The following is a 16715-nucleotide window of genomic DNA, read 5'->3' as shown; positions in this document are numbered from 1 at the left end:
CCCACCAATCAGTTTCATGGGATGACCCCTTTGGGTTCTAGTATTTTGAGAGAGGGAGAAAAATGTCTCCCTATTGACATTCTCCACAACACGCATAATTTTGTAGACCTCTGTCGTGTCTCCCCTTACCCTCCTTTTTTCCAAGCTAACAGTTGGTGGCTGGGGAAAGGGGTAGGGCCAGGACTGGGCCTGAGCTATTCATTTTGGTGACCTGCATCATGGCCTTCATCTTTTTTCACATGGGCATCCATTGTTCTTCAGATGGAGCTACCATTTCCCTTGGAGCACGAAAAGCCCTTCAGCTCAGTGTCCACCCTAGGAAAATGACCCAGACAAACATTTTCTTTTGTGTACATTACCTTCTGCCTGTCTCAGCCAGCTATGCCTGAGCCAAACACACACCCCGCCCAGTTTTCACATCCCACTCGCACGTGGTGAAAATGGGGAGGGACAGTGATTGGGGATAGGGAAGCCAATTTGGGCAAAAGACTTGCGGGGGGGGGGGGGGCTTAGCAGTGTGGGCAGTGCCAGCAACTCCTTTTGGAAGCTTCTGGCCATGATTTTCCCATAAAACTCTACTGAATAATCACACAAATTGGGCTTGGGGGGGTGACTGAAGGCAGGCAGCCACCAAGGGGAGCTGCTACTGCTTCCGCTTGCCACAAAAATGTGGAAAGCAAAGAGGACCCCCCCACACACACATTTGACTAAAAGATCTTTTTGGAGAACCTTCAGCCCAGCACTAGAACCACCACTTTAGTTCAGGTTTTACTGAGTGGGAGGCAAGATCAACATCCTGAGCATCGTTGCTTAGAAGTAATTTCTCACTGAGAAATTTCTCATTGTTTTCGCTAGAAATACACTTCTCAGCATGCTTAACCTTAGAGATCTAGGCTGTGCTTTCATAGCACATTGCCTCGATGTATAACAGACTCACCTGACTGGGCAATGGTGGACTCCCAGCTGCATGCTTATTTTTACGTGCAACCATGCAATGCTATCCGCAACACAAAATTATGACCACCTTTACAAGGTACATTTCAATAGGAATGGGTGAACTCCCCTGCACCCACCCCGCATACCACCTGCCAGATTCTCACTGCTTGTGTGACCCTGGTGGGCATGTGGGGCAAGCCGCCGGATGGTCCGCGAGCATCCGGCGAGAGCTCATGGCATCCCACTTGTCTGCGAGCTGCCATTTTGCATAAAAGTGTGGGTAAGCCTTTTACAGAAATCGCCATTTTGTGCAACATGGTGACCATAAATACAGCGACTTACAAAATCGGAGGTGTAAATGGTATAATTAGGGGACTAAGGCTGAGAGAAATTACACATTCGTCTGACTTGCCAGTCCCCAGCCACTATGCAAAGGGTATGCAATCACTGCACCAGCATTTGCAGCGTTTCAGGACCAGTGGTGGGTCAGCTTGTGCCAGACTGTTGCCAGTTTAAGGCAAGAAACCTGTGTCTGGGCTGTATCACTTTGAGTGCAGGTGGAGGCTCACATGACTCAATACTCTTCTATATAAAAAAGTGCCCCACAATGCTAGAAACCTAACATTTCATGGAAAGGAGAATCTTACAAACTGCTGCTGTTTCGCTATCATAAGGGGAAGTTTAAAAAATAATTGAAAGAGCACACAGGCATCCATTTCTCTGCTCTCTGTGTGCTTCTGGATGTTGCAGAAGTTCACTCTTATTTCCCCCTCCCATATCAAGGCAAGTACAAGCCTGTATCTTCTCCCAGCCTGAGCCTTCTTAAAGCAGCTACCCTAAGACCTTTTATAGCAAACCGCCTTGTGTCTTTCACATTACAGGTTAACCTTGCCAGATTCAGGCCTGCTCACCTATAGACCTTTTATGTGATTTACTCCCCCCACCCCCTCGCCCTGTTTCCTATAGCATGGATCCAAATGCTGGGTACAGCAGGATGAATGTGGTCTGAAAAAAGTGTGCTATTGTGTGTGTCGTTCTCTTCTTGGAGCTTCAAAATGCCTAGTCCTGAATACGTTTCAACTCACACCATACATTATTCTAGCCTAGCTGTGTCTTTTGGTGACATCTGTGGCTCCCTAATCTGAAGAACATCTTCAACGCATCCTTGGACTCGAAACCTCAAATTTATTCTCACCCCTCCCTTCAAAGGTCATTTCTATCCAGTGCTAAGGTGAACACTTTTCTACGCATCTCACAGATTCTTCCCCTCTGCAACCCGTCTTGTTTTATCCATAACCCTACATTACGCATTAGTGGTACTTTCTTACAAAAGTCATTTACCAAGAGAGTGAAATAGTATTGATCTCCAATTCCAATTGCTGTACAGCTCCAATCACCAGCCTGACCTGCAACCTCTCCTTACTCCAATTCTCTCTTCCTGATCTACCTGGTTTCCAACTCCATCAGTCAGTGGGTGTTGTGATGCTGAGTCTTAGGGAGCTGGTGGAGTGGAGTGCAAGGTAGATGCCAAGTCCTTTGGAATGCGGCCTGAACAAAAATCTAGCAAGTGACTGGACAAGCAATGGAGCAAGCCTTTTCCAGAACCAGATCTAGACCAAGGGTAGGTAGTAGGGCTGTGCACTGCTTTGGCCCGAAGCCCAAGATTCGAGTTGAAGCAGGGTACTTCTGGCCACCTCCAAGGTGAGGCGGAGAGGGCATGAAGTGGCATGAAGCTGGTTGGGATGCTCCAAAGCACATAGGTGTGTTAGCATGATTTGTTTGTTTATTTATTAAATTTATTAATCACCCATCTGGCTGATGTACAGAATATATAATAAAACAGTTTAAAACATAAAATTCCACAGTAAAAACATCATTTTTCTAAAAATACCCTAACCCACTCCAAATGCCTGCCTAAACAACCACGTTTTTAATGCCTGGCAGAAGCTCATTAAAGAGAGGGCATGGCAGAGCTCCCTAGGGAGGGAGTTCCAAAGAGTGGGGGCCACCACAGAGAAGGCCCTCTCCCTTGTCCCCACCAATCTAGCTGTCGGGGCTGATGGGACAGACAGAAGGCCATCCAAGGCTGATCTTGTTAAGTGGCCTGTCTGGTGTTGCTGGAGGTGCTCCTTAAGATAGGCTGGGCTGGAACCATATAGGGTTTTAAAGGTCAATGCCAACACCTTGAATTTGGCCTGGAAAACAACTGGTAACCAGTGCAACTCCTTCAGCACCGCAGTGATGTGATCTCACTGGTGGCTGCCTTTAATCAGGCGAGCCGCCGCATTCTGTACCAGCTGCAGCTTCCGAACCATCTTCAAGGGTAACCCCACGTAGAGCGCATTACAGTAGTCTAAACGAGAGGAGACCAGGGCATGTACTACCAATAGGAGCAAATGGTTGGGAAGGTAGAGGCGCAGCCACCGTTTTGGAAGTCCAGCCCAGCCCAGCCATGCCACTACCGCTGCTGCCCAGTCCCCAGCTCCTTACCAGGGTCCTCTGGATGTGTGCCGGCAGCTGTCTTGTTTTTCTGGGGTGAGGGGGGGAATCTATTTCCAGAAATAGATTCCTGCAGGATCTATTTCGAGAAATAGAGGGAGCCCCCATTTTAAAAATGGTTCCCTCCCTGTGAACAACAAGATGGCTGGCAGCATGCATCCAGGGGCCCAGGTAAGGAGCTGGGGGCTGGGCAGCATGTCAGGGGGGACTGGGATTCAGATGTCCAAATCTCATTTCAGTTCTGGAGGCCAAAGCGGGTTGGGCCCCCCTGAATCAGCACAAAGTGAATCAGGCCCACCTTGGAAGCCCCGAAGCAGCCTCCGAGGTGGATCGTGGGATCCATGCACAGCCCTAGTAGGTAGAACTCTGGGTGAATTGCAGTAGATCAGCAAGGATTCCGACTCCCAGTTGTTTGACCTTAACAACAACAAAATGACTCCCCACCCACTAAATTGGATTACTGAGGTAAACAGGAATGGATTTTTGGGAGCTCATTTCACTGCTGGTACTCAGAACTAATCCTTGCGCTTTGGAGCTGCTCAGAGGCACCCTTGTCTTTCATCCTCGCTGTATGTTTGTTTTGCATCTGGCTCCAGCTGGTGGATCTTATGTTAGATTCCAGTTGGTGGACGCAAAGTATTTATTTGTTAGATTTGTATATTGCCCAACTGGCAAATGCCCTCAGGGCAATTTACAATCCTAAAACCACCAATCCTAAAACCACCACCTCCAACATAACCAAACAAAAATATAACAATAAAAGTATAAAAATAATACAATATTAAAGATTAAAAATATTAAAAACATTAAAGGACCACCAGCAAAATTAATAAGAAGACCAAAACAGAACATATTAAAATGCCTGCTGGAAGATGAAAGCCTTAGCCTGGTGTCTAAATCTATACAATGAAGTCACCACGTGGATCTCTCTGGGAGGGCATTCTACAGATGGGGGGCTACTACAGAAAAAGCCCTTTCCCTGGTAGCCACCCATCACACCATTGTGGGCAGTGGCATCCAGAGAAGATCCTCTGAAGATGATCTTAGCCATCGGGCAAAAATATAGGGGAGGAGGTGCTCCTTCAGGTCTCCAACCCTGAAGTCTGCCCTCACTCAGTCTAGACAATGTTGTTGGCTCCCATGAGAAGGCCAGGCCTGACCTTGAAGCTTTTATAGCCCAGCCAGGTCAAAGGAAACCAATGGGCTGCCTGGGTTGGTAGAGTCATCACTCTGGATTATGTCACAATCCAGAGGACCTTTTGATCTGTAGCCATGGGTGGCTCACCATGGGACAGAGGACAAAGATCCCAAAACTCCTAGCTCCTGTGTGTGTGTGTGTGTGAGAGAGAGAGAGGGGGGGGGGCTTCTATTTCTGTGTGATGCTGCGGGAACCTGCAGATTTATTAAGCCCACAGTTTTGTGCACCTTCCAAGTTTCCCAAAATCCTCTTTGCAAACATCCCACATTTTTGTTTTAAACAGGCAAACAAATGCTGTTTTGGAATGGGGCAGATGATGAAAAACATTTATGGCTCACCTTTATGCAATGCTTCCTACCATTTTTGCACTGGGAGAAAATCACACACATTACTATTCAAGCCCCCTTCTCAAATGCTTAAATGCCGGCACCCAGGCAACCCAGTCCACAACTCAGTTGGGCTACGGTTGTACCATTTAAGCTGAATTTAATTGCATTCACTTCTGTGGAACATGGAGTGGGATTCTTTTTAACTGCTGTAGTGATGAAGAGGCTTGCAACATCTAGCACTAAGGTGCCAGGAGAGGCGAAGCCATTAGTGCTTATTCAGATGCAGGTGGCTGCACCCCTCATTGCTAGAGCTCAGCATGATCACCTTAGGATCTAGCATGATGCTATTTTAGGAAGTGCCCTATGCGCATTGGATGGTCCATTCCATTGGCTCTTCTGCCCCTGCATCCTTGCTACCAAAATCATCCAGTCCCTAGAGCCTATGTAAGGCGTTGTCAGGGATTCTGTAAGTCCATAGCAGCCCACCCCAACCTGGTGCCTTCCAGACATTTCGGAGAGCCACTGCCACTCAATACTGATTTAGATGGCTTCCTATGTTCCCAGGGAACAACCAGGCAGGCAGTCCAGCAAGTATGTGGGTAAAGGGAGAGAAGGCAGGCTTTGAGAGCAGCTTGGCCTCTACTTGAGCAGTGTGCTGCTTTGCCTCAAGAGCCAGGGCACAATTAGAAGCTTCATATGAGCAAGTGAAGCCCCTTTGGCTCCTTAAGCCAACTGCAATTCCACCCTCTGGCCCTCAGCAGTGATGACACTGAAGCATATGGGAAGGGAGGTCCGCACAGAGAATAAGGCAGCTGGGTCTGCTGCTAGAGTCCATCATCTGAGATGTTTGGCACCTTATGGGTTTTCATAGAATCACAGAATCATAGAATAGTAGGGTTGGAAGGGGCCTATAAGACCCTCGAGTCCAACCCCCTGCTCACTGCAGGAATCCAAGTCAGAGCATCCTGGACAGATGTCCAGCCTCATCTTGAATGCCTCCAGCATGGGAGAGCCCACCACCTCCAAAGGGAATTGGTTCCATTGTCAAATTGCTCTAACAAGTCAGGAAGCTTTTCCTGATGTTCAGCCAGAATCTGGCTTCCTGTAACTTGAGCCCATGATTTCGTGTCCTGCAGTCTGGGATGATCGAGAAGAGATCCTGGCCTTCCTCTCTGTGACAACCTTTCAAGTACTTGAAGAGTGCTATCATATCTCCCCTCAGCCTTCTCTTCTCAAGGCTAAACATGCCCAGTTCTTTCAGTCTCTCCTCAGAGTCAGAGGGCTTTGTTTCCAGTCCCCTGATCATCTTCGTTGCCCTCCTCTGAACCCTCTCCAGTTTGTCTGCATCCTTCTTCAAGTGTGGTACCCAGAGGTTTTCCTCATCTTGCTCCTACTTCCTTAGCCTCCCTTCCCCAGCAGCTGCCAAGCTCATAACACCTGTGCTTCACAAGCTCACCCTCTCCCCAGTCCCCTCTCTATCATCCAGCCATATTTTCCCAGTCCCTAGGTTTTCCCCTACCATAATCCACATTCTGCTTCCTTGGTTGCAGATGCACTGATTTAGGTATACATTTTAGCAATTACGTAACTTTGGGGGTTAGTAGGAATCATGGTTCAGAATATTCTGTGACATCACACAGGCTCAGCCACAAGCATACAATGTTCAAACTGTGGGATCACAGAATGGGAAAGGCAAGCCCTAGGTAGAAAGAGGTGTTGTCTTGTTTGTTCCAAAGAATAAGAGCTACCAAACAGAAAGAACCTAGCATGAAGAGATCTAAGATGATCAAACGCCAATACAAGTTTATCCATTTAAAAAAAAGAAAGGAAAGAAACATCATCTTGTCTATTCCCTTTACTGTTTCTACACAGACAGGTACAGAGAATGTGGTTAGCCAAGCATGAATGAAGGACAAGGGTAATAAAAGAAAAACCTTGACTCAACAGGTCTCAGTTTGTTTTGCACATTCTCTTTTGTGCAAATATGTGCATTTGGTTTTAATAAGTCGACAATCAATATTGTGCCTTGGCAATTATGACATAGGCAAGGTGCAGCTGAGATGGAATCCAATGCTCACTTTAAAGCCCCCTCCCATGCTTGAACATTGTGAAGGTATAGTACTTAACTCCTATATTGCTGGGATGCCTTGAAGAAGAAGGTTGCAATGCCTTTTTGCTAGAAAGAATAGCCCAAACTAGGGATGTTGGGGGAATCTGGCTAGGGGTGGTGGCTGACAAGCTTTTGTCAGTTTGGCCCCTTGGACTGTATTCCATCTTCCACCGGCTGGTCTGACTCGGTGCACAATGAGTTGGGCGAGATGGTGGAATTTTTTTTTGTTTCTGTTTTTTTGAGTAAAAAAAATCTGCACAAATTTTGGCTAAAAATTGCATGAATTCGCGTAATTTGTGGAAACTTGCAGCCGGAATTTGCACAAATTAAGCAAATTTGCACAATTTATAGCCAAAATATGCACAAATCATGCAAATCTCTGCCATTTGCAGCCGTGTTTTGTGCAAATCTCTATTTGTGTAACTTACAGCCGAGACAAAAAGAAATGCATTAAAAGTCCCTGGAACTTGGGGGGAACTGCGTGTCTCAACTTGCAAAAGCAAGCCAAAACAGGAGCACAGCAGAAGGCCAGGGAGCCCCCAGATGGCTGGATTTCCAGGTGACTGACATCCCTAGCCCCCCCCCCACATGTTTAAGTTTTGGCCACTCCACACTCCTCTTGTGAGTGCAGAGCACGGGGCTGTTCCACACTGCCTGCAAGGCAGCATGGAAAGGGGGAAGGTTGGTTCTCCAGGAACTGACCTTGGAGTGCGGGCTCCGAGGTCAGTTCCTGGCAAACCAGATATTCTATGGCCATCTAGCCACTGTCTAGAAGCCATAGGATTGCTCCCTAAGTTTCTTCTCTTTATAAAACAGGCAACAAAACAGTTATGAAAGTCTAAATTCTGCAAAACAATATCTACAAAAGGGATCTTAAAAGCAAAACAACAACCAACAACCAACAACAACAACAACAAAAACACCACACCTGAAAAGAAATGTCGGAATAATGAAAATTGCCTTTCAGATCACCATTAAAAAGTTTATAAATCATGAAGTTCAATTTTGACATATATCCTATTTGCAAAATTTGTTCTGATTGCAGGAATTAGGGCTGCAAAATGGTGGACTCCCCTGCCAGCCTTTTTTCCAGATAAAACGTTCTTTGCTTCTGCCTTCAGCTCCTGCCACTCAGAATTGGCAGGTGCACTGAGAAGTCAGGCAAACAAGTGAAGTAGGACATTTGTAGTTAGAGGGTAGAGAAGGCAGTTGGTAATGTCAGCAGAGGAGAAAGCGGGAGCCCTCAGTTGTTTTTGACAGGAGCTGTAAGAAGCTCCGGCTGAAGCTTCACAAATGGCTCAAAGAGATCTCTCCTTGTTGGGACACACTTCGTTTGTCCACGCATAGGGACAGATGAATCTGTCAATTCCATTCTCTCATTTCTCCAATATATTTTTTCTCATTTTTTCAATATTCAGATTGCCCCAAACTTTTAAAATTCAGAGAAATATACATGGATACGTACAAATCACAATTCATTTCCATTATCTTCCAAATACAAATGTGTCCAATCTTACCAAGTCATAATTATTCCACAACCTCCCCACAAAAAAAAAAATCTGCCATTTAACAAAGAAATTTACTTGATTCCCATAATCAGACCAGTCATATACTATATCTGTCAGTTTACCCACCATAGCAATTTCCAGAACCTTCATCCACTATTCATCTACCATAGGGACTATGTTTTTTTCCCAATATCAGGCTATTATGACCCTTCCGCAATTACTAAATTTATGATTAACTTCTTAACACATATACTTGATACTTCTGGCCTGGGATGCAGTTCCCAGTGGAGGCTGGTGGCTCCACTTTCGGTGGAGCACTCAGGGTTGATTTCCTTTAGGATGGACTGAATGGACCTCCTTGCAGTCCAGGGGACTCGTAAGAGTCTTCTCCAGCAAAACAGTTCGAAAGCATCAATTCTTCGGCGCTCAGCCTTCCTTATAGTCCAGCTCTCACAGCCATACATTACTACTGGGAAAACCATAGCATTGATTAGACGGACCTTTGTCGGCAAGGTGATGTCTCTGCTTCTTACTATGCTGTCTAGGTTTGCCATCGTTTTCCTCCCAAGGAGCAAGTGTCTTTTAATTTCATGGCTACAGTCACCGTCTGCAGTGATCTTGGAGCCCAAGAAAGTAAAATCTGTCACTGCTTCCATTTCTTCCCCTTCGATATGCCAGGAAGTGATGGGGCCAGATGCCATGATCTTCGTTTTTAAATGTTGAGTTTCAAACCAGCTTTTGCACTCTCCTCTTTCACCCTCAACAAGAGGCTCTTTAGATCCTCTTCGCTTTCTGCCATTAGGGTGGTATCGTCTGCATATCGGAGGTTGTTGATAATTCTCCTGGCAATCTTAATTCCGACCTGTGATTCATCCAACCCGGCGTTTCTCATGATGCACTCTGCATATAAGTTAAATAAGCAGGGTGACAATATGCAGCCTTGTCGTACTCCTTTCCCAATTTTGAGCCACTCAGTTGTTCCATGTCTGGTTCTTACTGTTGCTTCTTGACCCTCGTACAGGTTTCTCAGGAGACAGGTAAGGTGGTTTGGTACTCCCATCACTTTAAGAATTTGCCACAGTTTGTTGTGATCCACACAATCAAAGGCTTTAGTGTAGTCAATGAAGCAGAAATAGACATTTTTCTGGAATTCTCTTGCTTTCTCCATGATCCAGCAAACTTTGGCGATTTGATCTCTAGTTCCTCTGCCTCTTCGAAACCCAGCTTGTACTTCCGGTAGTTCTCGGTTCGCATACTGCTGAAGCCTAGCTTGTAGGATTTTGAGCATCACCTTGCTGGCATGTGAAATGAGCACAATTGTGCGGTAGTTTGAATACTCTTTGGCGTTGCCCTTCTTTGGAATTGGAATGTAAACTGACCTTTTCCAGTCTTGCGGCCACTGTTGAGTGTTCCAAATTTGTTGGCATATTGAATGCAGCACTTTAACAGCATCATCTTTTAGGATTTTAAATAGCTCAGCTGGAATACTGTTATCTCCGCTGGCTTTGTTGTTACTAATGCTTCCTAAGGCCCACTTGACTTCACTCTCGAGGATGTCTGGCTCAAGTTCAGTGACCGCACTATCATGGCTATCAGGGACATTCAGATCTTTCCTGTATAGTTCTTCTGTGTATTCTTTCCACCTCTTCTTAATCTCATCTGCTTCTGTTAGGTCCCTGCCTTCTTTGTCCTTTATCATGCCCGTCTTTGCACAAAACGTTCCCTTGAGATCTCCAATTTTCTTGAAGAGATCTTTAGTCTTTCTCATTCTGTTGTTTTCCTCCATTTCTTTGCATTGTTCATTTAAGAAGGCCTTCTTGTCTCTCCTTGCTATTCTCTGGAACTCTGCATTCAGTTGGATATATCTTCCCCTTTCTCCCTTGCTTTTCACTTCCCTTCTTTCCTCAGCTACTTGTAAAGCCTCATCAGACAGCCACTTGGCTTTCTTGCATTTCTTTTTCTTTGGGATGGATTTCGTTGCTGCCTCCTGAACAATGTTACGGACCTCCATCCATAGTTCCTCAGGCACTCTGTCTATCAGGTCTAATCCCTGAAATCTATTCCTCACCTCCACTGTATATTCATAAGGGATATGATTTAGGTCATACCTGAATGGTTTAGTGGTTTTCCCTATGTTCTTCAATTTAAGCCTAAATTTTGCAACAAGAAGCTCATGATCTGAGCCACAGTCAGCTCCAGGTCTTGTTTTTACTGACTGTATGGAGCTTCTCCATCTTTGGCTGCAAAGGACATAATCAATCTGATTTCGATATTGACCATCTGGAGATGTCCATGTGTAGAGTCGTCTCTTGTGCTGTTGGAAATGAGTGTTTGCTATGATCAGCGTGTTCTCTTGGCAAAACTCTATTAGCTTTTGTCCTGCTTCATTTTGTAAACCAAGGCCATGCCTGCCTGTTATCCCGGTGATTTCTTGACTTCCTACTTTAGCATTCCAATCCCCTATGATGAAGAGGACATCTTTTTTTGGTGTTAGTTCTAGAAGGTGTTGTAGGTCTTCATAGAACCGATCAACCTCAGCTTCTTCGGCATCAGTGGTTGGGGCATAGACTTGAATTACTGTGATGTTGAATGGTTTGCCTTGGATTCGTACTGAGATCATTTTATCATTTTTAAGATTGTACCCCAGTACTGCTTTTCCCACCCTTTTGTTGACTATGAGTGCTACTCCATTTCTTCTAAGGGATTTTTTCCACAGTAGTAGATATGATGGTCACCTGAATTAAATTCACCCATGCCTGTCCATTTTAGTTCGCTGATTCCCAAGATGTCGATGTTCAATCTTGCCATCTCATGTTTGACCACCTCCAGCTTACCTTGATTCATTGATCTGACATTCCAGGTTCCTAAACAATATTGTTCTTTACAGCATTGGAGTTTCTTTTCACCACCAGACACATCCACAGCTGAGTGTCCTTTCGGCTTTGGCCCAGCCGCTTCACTCTTTCTGGCGCTACTTGGAAATTCCCTCTGCTCTTCCCCAGTAGTATATTGGACACCTTCCGACCTGAGGGGCTCATCTTCCGGCGTCATATCTTTTAGCCTTGTGATACGTTCCATGGGATTATCTTGGCAGGAATACTGGAGTAGGATGCCATTTCCTTCTCCAGTGGACCACATTTTGTCAGAACTCTCTGCCATGACCTGTCCGTCTTGGGTGGCCCTGCATGGCATAGCTTATGGCTTCACTGAGTTACGCAAGCCCCTTCGACACAACAAGGCAGTGATCCATGAAGGGGAGGGCTGCAGTTAGGGCTGAGCAAAGATCCCCTCACCTTCTTCGTTAGACTTCTCCTTCCAACAAAAGGAGGTGGGATTAGGCAACTGGCAGGTGGGGGTGAAAGTGACTTTCTGGTGTGTGTGGATACTGAATAAAGCTATAGTCCTGAAGTGGTGCATGGGCTTTTAATCCATTCTTTCTTCTTTTAATGTAAAACCTGCTCTGAGTTGCTTTTTTTAAAATGCAAGAACAAATGGATTAAAAGCCCTTGCACCACCTCATATTACTGTAAGCTTACTTAATAACTTTCCTCCCAAATGTCTGCCCACAAACGCCACCCCTCCTGATCTTTGGAAGCCCCCCACTCCCACCTATGCCCTGAAATCTTTGAACATTTGGCTGATCTGCACATTAGATGACTCTAACTGAACTTTCATGGAGAAACATTTTTGGCAAAAACTGGGGCTTTTCTGGACCAGCATGTCCACTCACATCTTTCCTTTGTTGTGCCTGTTCTTTGACTCATCACTGTCCATTTTGGCATCTGCTTTCGGGGGTTTCCCCCATGGTGCTTCGTCTTCCTCACAATCAGATCCCAACCAATCAGGGATCACATAATGATGTCACCACACCATATAGCCAATCAGATCTGTCTGTGTGCTGACATTACTGAGCACAAAAAAGCCTTCGCATCCCCTCCGTCTCTATTCTGAATAGGGAGAGAGGGGAAGGAGGAATAAAACCCCATCACTGAGGTAATCAGACAGACACCCCCAGTCCTGTTACAGTGGATTGTTGATTTCATTGGCCACTAGTGCCACTTAAAAAGTCAAGGAGCATTGCTGTAGTTGCCACAGAAACAGGAATGCATTCCCCCTCCCCCCTGACATCTCCCCCCACGTAATGGACAGTTTTCACAATGGACAAACCCTCCCCCTCCTTTCATACCATCCTGCAAGAGACTGCCAAAATGGGGAGTGCTTTTTGGGGGGGGGGATTTTATGAAAATTGCCCCATTTTAGCTCAGTACGACTTCTCAGACTATTTCCTGATTAGAGGGAAAGTATTCCTATGAGTCAGGAAATCTGATTTTTTAAATAGAACCAGCCTCTTCATTTAGCATATGAATGATCTAAAACAATTTAGCGTTTGCTCATCCATAGCAGCCTGGCTGGACTACAGTAAATCCAGTCTCCTGACTTCTCAAGACTGTCTCTTGAGTCACATTAGAGGAATAAAAAGAATATACAGTGGAAAGGCATTCTGCTAAGAGGGCAGGTGTTTCTAATCCAAGATATTTCTTTTGCTATGAAAACATCTGACATTGAAGTTCAGATATTGAAGTGTGCTGAGTAGGCGGGTAAGAGAACTGAAGCTTAGGTATTTTGGATACCCATTAAACAGGGTGGGCGACAAATAGCCAGCAGGCCACATTTGGCCCCCACCACCGCATTTTGGATCTGCAGTGGGAGGAGTGCAGCCCACAGTCCCCCCCCCCCGGGATGGAAAATGGCCCTCAGACCTCCCGAAGTTGCCCACTCCTGCATTAAAGGGTCCAAATACAGACCCTTCCATCATTCTCCTGGAACCACCTATTAAACGTTCCTGACAGGAAGTGTCCCAAACACACAACAAAAGGTGACATGGTATTGCCAGGACTTCGGGTGCCTTCCAATCCAGCCTTTGCAAGGTGGGACCTCCCGCTGAGTGCATCCTTTCCACACCACTCCAGTAATATCTGAACCCCCAGATTACAATGGAGGAGCTCCCTCTATGGCTCCTTCCCACACCAGCCTCATCCCAATATCCTGGGAAGGTAACAAGAGCACATGAAGTAGCCATATCATTGGCTCCACCCATGTCACCTACAGCAAACTTTATTTTAAATAGCTCTATTTTTAATTAAGATTTTTTTTTACAATATTTGGAGGTGAGGAAGAGGAATTAGTATACAACAACAACAACAAAACAACTAAGGAGACTGGTAATCAATCACAAATGTCTTTCTGTTTTATAAAAAAGCATCTATTACATTGCATCACAGTCTCCACCATTATCTTAAAAATCAGGAAGGAACATGTAAGTCCTTTGAACTGCTAGGTAGCTTAGCAAGAATGCCAAGAATGCAAACTAAATTCAAGGAAAACAGTTCCAGAAATGTATCCATTTTTTTGGAATCCCGTTGTAGCTGATAACTGGTAAATCAGCTTCTCCATTTGTGGTATGTCCCAGATTTTATTTTGCCAATGAGGGAAGACCTACACTGCAAAGGGTCTGATGCCACTAAGGAAGTCCCAAGCTCAAATTTCATTTCAGCCATAAATATAGTAATAATGCAATCCTATGCATGCCTACTCCTGAAGTAAGACCCTTGAATTCAACAGGGCTTACCTCCAGGAAAATGTATCTGTAGGATTACAGCCTTAGTAGCCCAAGACAAGCCACTGTTCTCTCAACCTCACCTTCTCCGCCGGCAATATAGAAATAACAAGTCTGGTCTATATTACTAGGTTCTTGTAAAGATAATTGAGATAACGTATGTTAAATGCACGCTATAAATGCTTATTAATTTGCAAACAGAACAATGTCTGTTTCATTCAGTAGACACATGAAAGCTGGGCAGCCAGGAAGAAGTAAAATATACTTACAAGCTGCCGCCGTACTGGTGCTACCATTAAGAGCAAGCCTGAGTGGCTTCAGACATTATGGGAAAGGGGGCAGGAAGCGCAAGTCACTAATTCTTCCTTCACACTTGGTTGAAACATGTGGGACTTTCACATCTCATCGCTGCAGTCAAGGCCACCCTTGTTCTTTCTGGACCGCTGGGCTAATTCCCACCATTAGGGCTAAGGAAGAATCTCATCCCACATAACACTAGCTTCCCCAAACCCAGCGCCCAGACATGCTGTACTATGACTTCCATTATCCCCAGCTGCTGGGGGATGATGGGAGTTGTAGTCTAACTCATGTGGAGAGCAGTAGGTTGGGGAATGCTGCATTACACATATTAAGTGGACACCTATGTTTTTTAAAGTGTACTCTATAGTGTAAACTGTAAAATATGAGTGTGGAAAAACAGGTGTTTGGGAAAACATGCATCCTGTAGTTACACTTGTTAGACAGCCTGGATTGGCTATAATTGTCTAATGAGTGTACACACCTGAGTTTGTGCCTGTACAATGTGAGGAACAGCCCTAAGAAGTCAAGGGGGAAACCAATTTTTCATAGGCTGACCATGGGGTTGTGACTGTTCAGGGTTTCATACCTTTTGGTTAGTAATCACCTCTTCAACAGAATATCCAACATTCTTATTGTCCCCAACATGTACCCTGATGAAGCAAGCACTTGCATATTAAAAAGCAACAACAACTCTACCCCATTATAAATGTGTTAGTGATCGAGGTTCCACAGGACCATCCACTGTTTCTGTAAGAAGCATCTTCTTTGCATTGTGTTTGCACAATCCAAGCCTCAATCCTGCCTCCCCTTTCGTACACCACAGAAATTCAAAACTACAAATTAGCAAGTGTTAACTGTTCTCCAAACCCTGCTGGATGATTCCATATGGCAGCAAGCATCCAAACACTCCCATGATACAACCACCCTCGGAAACACTGAAGACAAGCAACAGGGTTTTAATTGTAGAGGTGTCCCCTCCCTGACTCACCAGAAAACCCCATCTGAACCTCACTGTGTTAATATTGCCATACCTTTGCTTTGGGGAGGGTTCTGACTCCGATCTCGGAGAACATTGATCTGGTAGACAGCTCCGTAAGGCTCAAAAAGTTCTTTTAGCTCTTTTTCTGACCACGAACGGGGAATCTGTCCGACAAACATCTTAATGGCATCTGGGTCTGGTTGGTCTGAGTGATCCAAAGCTCCATTCATCTTGTTAGCTGTGCCGTTACTACAGAACAAGAGGGGTGGGGGAGGAAAGGAGATTGTTGTCAGAGGGAACATTTTTGAAATGATGCCATTTGTGACCAGCAAAAAAGAAAGACAAGGAAAGGAATAGGCAAGAGAGTGGTAAAGAGAGCACAACTAACCCTTCCAGAATGATTAACTGTAACCATCAACAAAATACTAGGGATGCTGGAGAAATCTGAGGCAGACTAAAATGAGCTTGGATTTCTAAGGATCTGACCTGCGGAATCCACTGCAGAGTGACCCCCTCAGGCTATGCAGAGTCTAGGGACTTCTGGATTTTTTTTTTACTTTCCCTCAATTTTTCACATATTTATTCGTAGAAAAATACACAGATTTCTCCTGATGAAAAGTTGAATGGAATGGGGGACACTACGCTGAATGTTACGTACTAAGGTAAATTATGTAAATTGTTACGAAACCTCTTACATAATTATTTGTGTATTTTCCCACATGACAAAAAAACTCACAATCCGAATCCATCTGTGAGCGGAGGATGGAACAAAAAGCACCTGATGACCCATGAAACACAGATAGAGAGCGAAGTTTACACAGTCTGTATATCCCTACAAAATACCATGTTATTGCCATGAGCAAACAACAATGAACATTTGTCGTTATGTTATTCTCTGACAGCTATTCTCAGCAAGCTGCTGTTTGAATCCATCACATGCATAGAGGGCGGCAATCTGAAGTCACAAAGCCCTGCTTGCGAGTCTCAAAAGAAAAGGCCATTTCAAGAAGTACGGGGGCTATGGCACAATTACACTACTTTCTGCAAAGCAGAACTGCAGCATATGGATGTCTTTCCCCTAAGAGTGAGAACTGGGTGTTGCTTCTCCCCACACCCCCGGTGCAAGTGGGTTTTGATGTGAAATACAGAAAGTCCTGTGAAAGGAATGCAAAGCATCTGGTGGGACATTTGATGAGTAATGCAATATGCCTTCCATGAACTTGCAGACTGCACAGACCC

At 45.1% G+C, this 16715-nt stretch overlaps 1 protein-coding gene across 26 annotated transcripts in view; it reads right to left on the bottom strand.

The window, feature by feature from the left end:
* CELF2 (CUGBP Elav-like family member 2) overlaps window positions 1-16715 on the bottom strand; it is a 684791-nt gene that overhangs the window by 175507 nt on the left and 492569 nt on the right. For all 26 annotated transcript variants that reach the window (XM_084809113.1, XM_084809111.1, XM_084809117.1 and 23 more), the window contains one exon: window positions 15529-15725. In XM_084809113.1, coding sequence (XP_084665239.1) covers window positions 15529-15706 — 178 coding nt within the window. In that variant the 5' untranslated portion in view covers window positions 15707-15725. The remainder of the gene's footprint in view (window positions 1-15528; window positions 15726-16715) is intronic.

This window comes from Heloderma suspectum, chromosome 7, assembly GCF_057233095.1.
Source record: "Heloderma suspectum isolate Gila_16-S chromosome 7, 16-S_ref, whole genome shotgun sequence".
NCBI classification, from domain to species: Eukaryota; Metazoa; Chordata; class Lepidosauria; order Squamata; family Helodermatidae; genus Heloderma; species Heloderma suspectum.
The sequence above is the reverse complement of the archived record's forward strand: the minus strand, read 5'-3'. Positions and strand labels throughout refer to the sequence as shown.